Source organism: Trichosurus vulpecula, chromosome 8, assembly GCF_011100635.1.
Source record: "Trichosurus vulpecula isolate mTriVul1 chromosome 8, mTriVul1.pri, whole genome shotgun sequence".
NCBI classification, from domain to species: Eukaryota; Metazoa; Chordata; class Mammalia; order Diprotodontia; family Phalangeridae; genus Trichosurus; species Trichosurus vulpecula.
In genome coordinates, this window is record NC_050580.1 from 144,194,724 (window position 1) to 144,207,382 (window position 12,659).

The following is a 12,659-nucleotide window of genomic DNA, read 5'->3' on the forward strand; positions in this document are numbered from 1 at the left end:
AAGTTGCAGCTAAAACTTCTATGGGTTGTCCTCCCATGCTCCTTGAAAGCATGGACTGTCTTGCTTTTCTGTCTGTACCCCCAAAGCTTGGCACACAATAAATAAGCACTCATTGTGTTCTTCATTTTTTCCTTATCATTATGTCTCATTTCCACTCAAAAACCCAGTGTCTTCTCCAAGGCCCACCAAAATAAAGTTTCAGGGCAATCTAAAATCTAGTGCCACCTTACCTTTCCAGACAGTCTTAATCCCCTTACCACTTCCCCTCCATTCCAGCCAAACTGCACTATTTTTGTTTTCCATTTCTCATGCCATCCTTTACTATAGGGATTTCCAACTGTCCATTCCTTCCTTCAAGGCTTAACTCAAATGTGACTCCATCACGATGCTCCTGACCCTGTGCTTTGCCTGGCTCCCTCAGTCTAGAGGAGGTCTGACATCCTCTGACATGACAAAAGAGGCCCAGGAAAATTAAATAATTTGCTTGAGACTGCATTGGTAATACAAAGTGGAAGCAGGATTTGAATGTGATTCTTAACTCCAAATCCAGTGCTCCTTCTACTACTTTGTATGATACAGGGTGTCCTAAAAGTCTTAGAACAGTGTTAAAGTTTCATGGATTATAACTGCACCAAGACTCTTGGGACACCCCATAAATATCTCTGTGCTGTAATTTCCTGTTATTTCCTGTTATATTCTTGAGAATAAGCACAGTCATTTTTCACCTCTGAATCCCCATGCCTTGCACGTAGAAAGTGCTTAGCCACATTTGTTAATCTGAATTGAAGTGATGGAATTTTGTCTGTATGTGGATTTCACAATCTGCTTTAAGGCATAAATATAAGTAATCTTATAACAGAAATATTAAATACTTTATCATAGTCAATGGATATAGTTTCTGCTTCTAAGAAGAGAAACCATAGACCTGTAATTTTCAAATTAGGTTCAAAATCTTTAGATGAACTATTAAATATTGACTTTGAAATCACTGCTCATGGCCCAAATAATTTCTGAAAAAAATTTTAAAAATGTATGCAAACATATTTGAAGGTACAAAAATACTTTGAAATGCTAATTCTATAATCTGCCTAAGAAATTACAGGAAAAAATTTCCCATTCATTTACATTCAATTTTCAATTCAAGCCTTTACTATGTACAATACTCAGTAACAGAGATACACAAATTTAAAACAAAAATAAAAATCACAAAAACTGATTAGTCCCTGATGCCAAGGGCTTTAAAATCTGACAAGAGCTGCATATGTAAGTATCTGACTATCAAAAAAGAAACATAAAGCCTATGGAGTCTAATGGAAAAAAAAATGAGACTGAATAATACATGACCAAAAAGAAATACTAATGCTCAATAGGAGTTAACACTCAATTTCTTTTATGTATATTTATTAGATGGCCTTTCGGATTATATTTAGTTATAAAGAGAGCTAATATAGTTCAATTTTAAAATATTTATTTTCAGAATATATATGCCTCCTAAAAATTTTATCAAACTAATATGATAATATGTTAGAGGACAGTCACTCTATCATATAAATAAATCCTTAAAAAAACTGAAATGCTTAATCTTTTAGCTATTCAGATAATTGAGGAAACACAGTATATAGCTAGCCTCAAACAGCAAATTCCAAGGGATTCCCTGCCCCACCCTTAGTTAACTGATATGACTCACGAATGAAGCATTTCTGGAGTGTGACCACAAAATGAATTTAAAAGGCTTTAAAAAATTTCAACTATAGCTCCATTGTTAACAGGATGAGGAAATGATCCATTGGAAAAACAAATTTATCAATGATTATTTAAGTTAATTAGAAATGCTTTGTAAATTGAAATAAACTAGTTTATATGAAAGCTAAGATTAGTTGAATTTTTTAATGTGTAACAAAACACACAAGGTGAACATATTAGAATACAAAACTTTTATCTTACAAATGATATGAAAGTGCTCTGGAAAGATCTGTTTAATTTACCTTAGGTAATAGAAATAAAAAATGTAAATGTGCTCTATATGGAGTACAATTTGGTCTTATTTGTTGCCCTCTTTCAAATTCACATCTCTAAAAAAGTGGTCACAGATAATCAATGACACAAGAAATAACTGCAGTCAATATAAACCCCCTCAATAGTTTTGAACTTTACAAACAGCATGTGAACAAAACATCTCTTTGAAATCACAATACTCAGAAGGGCTAAGACCAAAATGTGACTGAATTTTTAAAGCCACCAAACCTGTCGAACCAGAAAATGTTCATTCCTTTTACAAACTTAGGGTTATTCAGTCAGAAAATGTAATTTGTGAAGAAGGGTAGTCTGTGTTTCTTGATTTTAGTAGTGAAACTTTAACAACTGTAAAGATCAATGATCAAATTCTGATTTATGAAAAAAAAATCTTGGTAGGTCTCCAGCTAAAACCTGATTGCTTTTCTCTGATTTATTTCATTATCTTAAAATAGTAAAGATGAAAAACTTCGCTAACTGCAAAGGTTATGAGAACAAAATTCTATCTTATTTTACAATACTTATTGACATGGTCAAAGTTTTTTTTGTTAAAGCACTTTGGATAATATCTATAGAATGAAAAGGTCTTCTCTTGCTTTATGGTTTAGTAAACTTAGTGACTTAAAAAATCAGCTGCCTTTTGGCAAGAATTCCTGCTGAGTACTGAGGCACATTTAGCAATTGTGAAGAGATGATTATGTTTTCCAGAAAATCTCTGGTAGTCCTTCTAACTGCAAGAATAAATATCTCTTAGGTATATTTTTCCCTGAAATGTCTTTATTTTGCTACAACTGTCCTTTCTAAATTATCATTTTCCACTGTACTGACTTTTTATGGCTATTTTACTTCCTTTTCTTTGGAACCACTCCTTCGTTTTCGACTTGCTGAGCAGGCAGGTTACTGTTCTTTGTTTCCGCAGTTACTGGATTCCTGTGGCCAGGAACAGGCACTCTTGTTCCACCAACCTGAAAGAGATGAACAAGTATAACATGCTGCAGTTCAAAACATTTGCAATCAATCCATATTCTGTGACTTGATAATTTCTAAGAGGGTTATTCACTCTGTAGGTTAAATCTGTTGAATGTGAAAATCTAAGGCTGGTTTCCTTCCGCCACTTCAGTCTGCCATCTCTTCTTATGGTAAATTGGCAAGAGAATTTTCAACACAGCTCAACATTCCTTGAATTTTTTTTTAATTGAGAGGGATAAGAAAGGGAGGTTGGAAGTACTCCTCTCTCCTATCTCTAAACAAATTTGCCTGAGTTTGTTTTGAGAAACAGGAGGGTTTAAAAATGTTTGCTTGATTATAGAAATGAAGCTGGAGAGAAGGGAAAGGAAACAGGAAAGAAAAACAATCAATTTAGAACTAGAAGGGATCTAAGAGATAATTAGGTCCACTCTTCTCATTTGACAAATGAAGAAATGCAATGCTTTGTCATGCAGAAAGCACTAAATAAATGCTTGTTGATTGACCCAGAGTCTAATCAACTAATAAATAACAGGACCACATCTTAAAGCCAGGTCTTCTTGGTTCCAAATCCTGTGCTGTTTCTACTACATCAAAGGGTAGAGGAGGAAATGAATAGATGGGCAATTAAAGGAAGAGAAATAAGGTGAGAGAATAAGTCTGAGAAAATAAAATAAGACAATAGAAATGGAAAGAGGAAAAAAAGGGGAAAGAGAATTGAAGGAGAAAAGGAAAAACCATGGAGAAAGGAAGACAAGAGATGGAAAGAAAAGAAGAGGAGGAAAACAATTACTTATGGTCAAAAGCCAAACAGAAGTTTTCAATTGTCCTTACCACTGTTTGCCACCTCTACAATCCCCACTGCACATCAATATCAATATTTGCCCACTCGATTTATAGAAAGCGATTTAACCAGATTAATGACAACTTTTAAGGAATATGCCATTTTTTAAAGGCACTTTCAAGTTGACACGGAACCATTAAATACTCTGATCTCATCATTCAATCAATTCCAAGTATACCTAACTGTACTCTAATCTAGGAGTCATTTCTCCATTTCTTGTCCACAACGTGAAAGAGATTTTGTCAAATGATTTACTAAGATACATGTAAAGCTATACTACATTCAATCAACTCATGGTCCTTTTTATATGGGTTTACAAATATTATAAAGTTTAACAGATGAATCCATTTATAGACAAATCACTGAATACTACAGCTGATTATTATTATTAAACTACTTAGATATACTTTCAGGTGGGAAAGAAAATAAGGGGAAAGCAAGCATATATTATGAATTCAGTTGAAAGGCTGACTTCTATTTTGATATTCTCTCAGATGGTTGGCCTAGTGCTTAGATGTCAACAGATGCCCATTTTCTTTTCTTTTTTTTTTAATAGCTCTAGTATCTGAACAGCTATCATGGCAATTAAACATAAATTTTGAGAGCCTCACAAATAAAAGACAAAAACAAAGTGGAAGCTAAAGGGAAGAACGGCTCACAAGTTCTCTTTAGAAGTACAAATAAAGAAGTCAGTAGACACAAACCTTCAGTGGTGAGCAAGCACAGCAACCTGGGTACTTCTTAAAATACCACCCCACTACCCCTTTCCCCAACGAAACAAACATAGTGCCTTCAAATTTTGTTACAGAAAGGGCTTAATATACCTGGAATAGGATCTAGAAAAGACTGATGATTGTGATGTTCAAATAAAAACATCACAGAGGTGGAGAGCTAGAAGGGTCTTTAGGGGCTATCTTATGCAACCCCCTCATTTTACAGAAGAAACTGAAGCTTCCAGGCTATGTGACTTGCCTGTACTCATATTACTAATATGCAAATCCAGATATAAAATGCTGTTTTGCTTTACAGCCACACACAACCATCTTTCCAGTCTTCTTACATTTTAATCCCTTCTATACACTTTACAATCCAGCATCTACCATTCCAACTCCCAGCTCTGTGCCTTTTCCATGGCTGTCCCCCTTGCCTAAGATGCTGCCTACTGGCTTCCCAGATTTTCTTCAAGATTTAGTTCAAATTCCACTGTCTACAAGAGGGCTTTCCCATTCATTACTCCAATCACAGCTTGTACCTTTTTCTGAGATTATTTTCTATCTATTCTGTACAGATAAAATGGTTTACACATAGCTTCCATAAGAATGTGAGCTCCTTTGGGCAAGCACCATGTTTTTTGTCTTTAGTTGTATCCCTAGTACTCAACACAATGCCTGGCACAAAGTGCTTAATAAACACTTCTTGACTGATAGATCTTTTTGACTCCAAGTCCTGTACTCTATGCACTGTGTCATATTCCATCCAGTTATCTATCTAAGCCATACTATTATCTGACATAATACCACTGCCTTGCTTCTTTCCACCCAGATCAGCACCCTCTCCTTCAGAACTCATGTCTCAGTTCCCAAGCAAATGGGCCCTTCCCATCCACCCCTCTCTCACCACCGTTCACCTCCTACACTGGGCATAATAACCAAATCAATAGTACCGCTGATCCTAGAAAGGGTGTGACAACTGACTGCCCTAAGGATCAACTTATTCCAATCCTATGAGACCATCCTGAGGCAAAATGACTACCCACTACCACTTCCCTATATGGACTCACTGTCTTCCCTATTAGAACATAAATTGTTCTTTGAAGGCAGGAAACTCAGTTTTTAAATGTATCATCAACATTTAGCATAGTACCTGGCACACAGCAAGTACTTAATAAATGTTTTTCCTCTTTCCTTCTTTCATGATGATATTTTCTCAAATCATCCCTCTTCCCTCAAACTACTCAAATCCTATAAACAATACACTCCTTCACTCCAGCTCAAATACACAGAGATGATCATTCTTAAATCTGTCATCACCCACAAGAACTGGTCTACTTCCTTGATAAAGAACTCTGGAACTCCTTTATCTGAACATAACTACTTGTTATCCTATCTCTCCCCACATCTTACTCCTTCTAAACCTATTCCTGTGACCTCTAACCCCACCACCCTTCAATACTTTCCTAGACCATCACACCACTGCAGTGGATGAACTGCTCTCCTTCCCCAATTTCACTTCCCTTAGTTAACCTGTTGAACTTCACACAATCTCCTGTCCCACCAACGTCTTACCAAACTCTCATCCTGAATCACATCTGCTCTACCACTTTTGCTCATGAGCTGTCGAACAAACCAGAGAAAGTCACAGAATATCCTAATTGGATCCACCATCAATTTACTTCATTTAGTCTCATCAGGGCCCTCAAAGCAGCAAGGCAATCCTTTTGCTTTTCCCCAAATGAATCTATTCCATTCGCCTCAGCAGCTATTCAAACCTCTTTGATCCGGAAGTCCTTCACATCTCCTCTGCTCACCCTTTATCTGAGAGTCTTGCCTCCTACATTACTGAGATTATTAAGGTCTTTGGTCAAGAGCTTCGGCTTTTCAGGGTCCCTTTTGCATCATCTTTCATTATGTCCTCTTTTACTCCAGCCTCAGAGGAGGAGGTGGCCAGTATCCCATAAACTCTCCATTCAAACCCAGTCCATCTTTTCCACTAGATAATAATAACGACAATAACAAGTACTTATATAGAACTTTAAGGCTTCCACAACTCTGGGAAATAGATGCTATTATTATTCTAATTTTACAGATGAGGAAACTGAAGGCCAGAGGAGTTAAATGACTTGAGTCCGCATTATACATTTGAGGCTGGATTCAAAATCAGGTCTTCCTGACTTCGGGTCCAATGTCACCTAGCTACCTCAAGATTGAACCCACCTCCTTTGAATGGTACAATCATTCAATCTCTTCCTACATACAGCTTCCTTCCTTCCCTGTTGCTTACAAATATGGCCAGTCTCTTCCATTCTTTAAAAAGCCCTCAGTAGACCCAACCAACCCTGTTGTCACCCTATATCTTTCCTTCTTTTTTTTCTTTTTGCAGGGGGGAAGGCAGGGCAATTGGGGTTAAGTGACTTGCCCAAGGTCACACAGCTAGTAAGCGTGTCAGGTGTCTGAGGCTGGATTTGAATTCCTGACTCCAGGGCCAGTGCTCTACTCAATGCGCCACATAGCTGCCCTGCTCTTTCCTTCTTTTCTAAGATTAACTCTTTGAAATAGCTACCTAGACTAACAGGCCTCAACTCCTTTCTACTTAGTCTCTTTTAAGCCTCTGCAATCTGGCTCCTGACCTTATCACTCAACTAAAACTCCTCTACCCAAAGATAACAATTTTTGGGTAGTAAAGATTAAACTACCAAATGTATTTCTTTTCTCAATTCAAATTCTTCTTTACCTCTTTGTGGCATTTGATACTACTTACCACCCTTTTTCCTTCTGAATAATTTCTATGGGTTTTAAAGACATTATTCTCTCCAGGTTCTCCTCCTGCCTACACGACACTCCCTCCTCAGTCAGTCACCTTTGCTTGATAATCATCTGTGTAATGCCACCTAAATAGTATATCCCAAAGCTCCCTGCATCCTCTTCCCTTTTCTTTCCATACTCTCTCACTAGTGACCTTACCATTCTTATGGGTTCCATTAACACCTCTATAGAGGCTACTCTCAGATGTATATATCCAATCCTAGTACTTTGCTTGTGCTCTAGTCATCACCAACTCATTAGACTTTTCAAACTAGATATCTTTTAGTTATAACAAAATCAACATGTCCAAAATAGAACTCATTCTTTTTCCTTCAAAACCTACTCCTCTTTAAAAATTCAGCATTTTGTTTCCCCCAATTACATGTAAAAACAATTTTTAACATTCACTTTTTAAAATTTCTAAGTTGTAAATTCTCTCTCACATACCCCGCCCCCATCAAGAAAGCAAGCAATTTGGTAGAGGTTATACATATTCATTCATGCAAAACCTATTTCCATATTAGTCATGCTGTGAAAGAAAACAGACAAAAAATGAAGAAAAATAAAGAAAAATTATGTATATCAGTCTGCATTCAACCTCCATCAGTTCTTTCTCTGGGGATGGACAGCATTTTTCATCCTAAGTCTTTCAGCACTGTTTTGGATCACTGTATTGTGGAGAAGGCTTAGCCAAGTCATTCACAGTTGATTATCATACAATACTGCTGTTACTGCAGACAATGTTTTCCTGGTTCTGCTCATTTCACCTTACATCAGTTCATCTAAGTCTTTCCAGAAAATCTACCCCTCTTCTTGAACTTCCTTACTTCTATTTAGGGCACCAGCATTCTTCTAGTCATCCAAGTTAACAAACCTGGTATTATATAGTTGAGTACAAAAATACATTTCACTAAATAGGGAAAATAGAAGGAAAAGTGAGAAAGGGGAATTAGTGAGGGGAAGTTAATAGAGATTAGTCCTAAGCATGTACAAAAATATTTGTTGCTCTTTTTGAGGTAACAAATTTTGAGAATCTGAGGGGGTGCCCATAAATTAGGCAATGGCTAAATGAATTATAGTATATAAATGTAGTGGAATGCTACTATGCTGTAGAAAATGATGAAGGGGTGATTTCAGAGAAACCTGGGAAGACTTGTATGAACTGATGCAGAGTAAACAGAATCAGAAGAGCAATCACTACAAAGACAATGATATGATAGATAACTCTGGAAGAAAAATAATTTTATTTGGTAAGTTAGTCTAGATTTTTTGAACCTTGCTGTGATTTTATTACAGTTTCTACCATTTCCTTTCATAATGTGCACTGAACAGTAAATCAAGGTTCCTTAAATATGCCTTTTCTAATTTCTGGTGGCAATGACTAGATCTTGAATTGATATCACAACCCTTCCATTTCTATAAAACAAATCTGTACGTCTCAATTATCTCTTAGATACTTCTCAACATATTGTTGCTGAGTTTATATGAATGGCATTCCATAGAGGGCATTTTTAATTTTATTTTGGATCTTAGCTTATTTTTACTGGCTTTGTCTAGAGATAAACTACATTCAGTTATATCAGACAAATCCAATGATGTGTACTTGTTAGCAACCCTTACTATTACTTGAAGCAGTCTGCTTGTTCCAAAAGCATGTCTGTAGGTTTTTGAATTGTCATTTACTCTTAGAATGTCTATCAATCTTCTTCCTCCTTTTTGATGAGGAATCTATTGATAGCTACGTTCCTTAAAGGGATGGGTCCTGTGTTTTGTTAATATTATATGGGTTTTTGTGAGGGTACCTTCTGAAGCTGTTACTAAAAAGTTCTTTACTTCTTTCTTTGTCCATTTTACAGCTCCAAAAGTATATGTTGTCTGGCATTGAAGAGATGTTAACTGTTTTAAAATGTGTTCTTCGTATTTGGCTTTAATTTCGAGTTGCCACTGAGTTTCTTGACATACACAATGTTCTTCTAGAGAGCCTTATATCTGATGTGAGCCTGGAGAAGACTAAGGTATTTTTAAGTATTTCATTCATCCACTGGTTCAATCTAGACTCTAGATTCAAACTCAAATCCTAAGTTTTTATTTGTCCTTGACAAATATTAAGAATTTCATACTTACTGAGTACAAATGACACTTGAGTATCATAGAGAAGGATTCCACAAGAGGAAGAAGCTGTTTAACGTTCCATACAACTTTTGGCATGACTACCTCTTCAACCTCAAAGACATACACGGGTCTATTCAGGACAGAGGATAGTAATTTTAAAGCTATGTAGAAGTACAAGAAGCTTAAACTATTTCTCTGAAAGACGCCACACTTTATATCCATTGCTGTTAGCATCATTGTGGTGGCATATTGTAAACAGAGAAAGCGTTCCAAGTGGACATCAAAATCTCTAACGTTCTCACTGTACTTGGTTCTATTTTAAACATACGCTATTTCTATTATTATTTTAATCTAATTCTCACCTTTTTCAATGGTGTTCAGAAAGAAATGGTTTTAAGATAACTCACTGTCCTGTTGTTATTCTTTCATATTTAATGCTCTATGGATTATTGCATAGGTTAACAGAATAGCTGCTTCTCTGTAGTTATCAAAAAAAAAAGATTCATCTGTAAACTCATCTCCATAGGAATAGTGTAAGCATTTCTGGTCAAAACTCCAGGAGCAGAAAGGACAACAGGATTGACATACACTTCGCCCCTGCTCCCCCCATGGTTTTGAGTTCTTCTTTTCTGAAAGCTTTTCATTCCATACAGCTTGGAGATTATAATTTTTTATGATTACCTATATTAAAAACATTCTTAAGATTTTTATGTCTCAGCAATTGTGGGCAAGAGCTTTGTCTGTCAAAAGGGTCTGTCAGAAAGTCTTACTGTAGGTTTCTGGTAGAGTTCTCCAAGATACCATGAGGTCTGTAATTTGGGCACAAAGATTTTTTTTTATCTGCCACTTCATGAAACATAGCAAGCTTCTAGTATATCAACAAAGCCATTTAGTCATGTCTTGATCGGTATTTTGGAGATATTAAATTTTTGCAGTTTATAAAATAGTCAATAAACATTTATTAAGTGCCTACTATGTTCCAGGCACTGTGCTTAAGCACTGAGGATACAAATACAAAAATAAGATAGTTCTTGATCTCAAGAAACTTACAATCTAACAGGGGAAGACAAAACACAAAAGAAAGCTCTAAAGTGTGGGGAGATGTTATAGCGGGGGGAAGATACTCAAAATGGGGGCATGATGGAGAAATCAAGCAGAAAAGTGCCAAGGTAGTATAGCTAGGTGAGATATCAGATGTCTGAGCTGAGGTGTCTCTTTAAATGGAGGTTTGGAATTCATGGCTCTACCCCCCAATCAGAGAGGCAGAAGAGATTTTTCCAATAATGAGCTTTTTGGGGCATGGTAAAGTCAGTCAGAGAGGTTCCAAGGTAGTGCAGCAAGGGGAGAAAAAGGAAATCATGTGAGAAATGAGTGAAAAATGCTTCCTTACATAATCTGCATTGATAAGTAAATCCTAGTTCCTTAAAAATAATCCTATAATTTGTGATGGCAATGACCAGCAATAATAATAATAGTAATCATAGTCATTTCCACTACTCTATCACCATCACCATCACAATCATGATTACTCCTCCTTCTCCTCTGCCTCCTTGAATATTTAAGTCTCTTAAGTGGAAGGGGGATTAGACTTTTTGCTTAATCACAAAGGGCCTGGAGTCAGTAAGACTCATCTTCCTGAGTTAAAATCTGGCCTCAGACACTAGCTGTGTGACCCTGGGCAAACCATTCAACCCTTTTTGCCTCAGTTTCCCCATCTGTCAAATGAACTGAAGAAGGAAATAGAAATAGCAAACCAATCCAGTATCTTTGCCAAGAAAACCCCACATGGGGTCATGAACAATCAGATATGATTGAAAAATGACAGGACAACTACAAGAGGGCAAGTGAGATTAAGAACAAAGGGCAGATACTGAAGAGAAGCTGATTTCAGCTTGATATAAGAAAAAATTTCCCAACAATTACAAATATATAATAAAGAAATACGCTACCTTTGGGGCAAGTATGCTTCTGTTTGCTACAGGCTTTCATTTGAAAGCAGGGTGACCACTTCTAGGGAAGGAGATAATTTTTCAGTTACAGCTTAGATTAAATGGGTGTGAAGTTTTGCCTAACTCTAGAGACTTTTTAGGCAGCTCCTAGTTGAGAGTAGATAACAAGAATGTGCAGTGCACCCAAGTTAACAGGATTTCTTTACTTCTTTACCAGTATCTAGGAACCGGGGAGCAACTGTGGATGCTGGAAGTAATTTAGGGTCAAGGACTGGAAGGGAATGAGAAATGAGGGCCAAAGAATTCAATTCAAGGTTGGAGGAGAGTGCCTTGTGAAATTGTAAAACTTTAGGCTCAAGACTATTAAAGAAGGAAAGAGATTCCAGAAAAGAAGTTACTAGGGAAACAGGGAAGTATTAGTGGTCAAAGTGAGAAAGAAAGGCAGGAATAGAAATGAGGCGATGGGAAAAGTAGAAGGCCATGAGAATGATCAGAGGGAAATTTCAGGGTTCAAGAGGAAAAACTCTAGTAAGCCAAAGTGAGAAACTCTAAATATTGTAAAAATGAGTTATTTGATGTTATCATTCTGTTGCTATCACCATTATAAGGCAATCTTTTCCCACCCCAGAAAGACTAGCTTCATTTTAAGAAAACATTTGGAGCCAAATACAATGCTTTTCCCTTTCAGTTGATGAAGTAGCTGAGAATCCTAGTATTAAACTGTTCATTTTCTCTAAAAAGAAATAAGCCACCCCACACACGCAATTATGTGTTTGTCTGACAGACTATAATCATAGTTTCTAAATTAAAAGGAAATCACATCCACCTACAAAGACCATAAATCTCTCAAAAATAGCTCTTCAATCATTATTATTGTTAAGATTGCTAAGAAAAACTTTTGTAGAATAGCATAGGAATAAGCACTTATCCGAGGCATAAACGAGAAGAAAAAAAACTGGAACTACAAATAGAGCAGTCTTAAGTGTAAGGTATTACAACTTTCCATTTTTTTCCCCACTGCTTCCACCCAGTTAATCATAAATTAGTTATTTCTTGGTCAAGTAATCTTATAAGAACATAAAATGGATTCTTCATACCTCAAAGTGGGACTCTAAACTAAAAAAATTTGAGGATGCTAAAAAAATTTCCTAATCTTTGTGAACTAAGTACATTTTATACACACACACACATATGTATGTGTGTATGTATGTACGTATGTGTTTACATACCATCTTCTGAATAAACTCATGGTAA

General features: G+C 36.3%; 1 protein-coding gene across 1 annotated transcript in view; it reads right to left on the reverse strand.

The window, feature by feature from the left end:
* Positions 1-1,451: 1,451 nt before the first annotated feature.
* ICE2 (interactor of little elongation complex ELL subunit 2) overlaps positions 1,452-12,659 on the reverse strand; it is a 60,248-nt gene continuing 49,040 nt past the window's right edge. Inside the window, exon 16 of the mRNA XM_036736349.1 lies at positions 1,452-2,978. Within this exon, the coding sequence (XP_036592244.1) occupies positions 2,856-2,978 (123 nt within the window). The 3' untranslated portion in view covers positions 1,452-2,855. The remainder of the gene's footprint in view (positions 2,979-12,659) is intronic.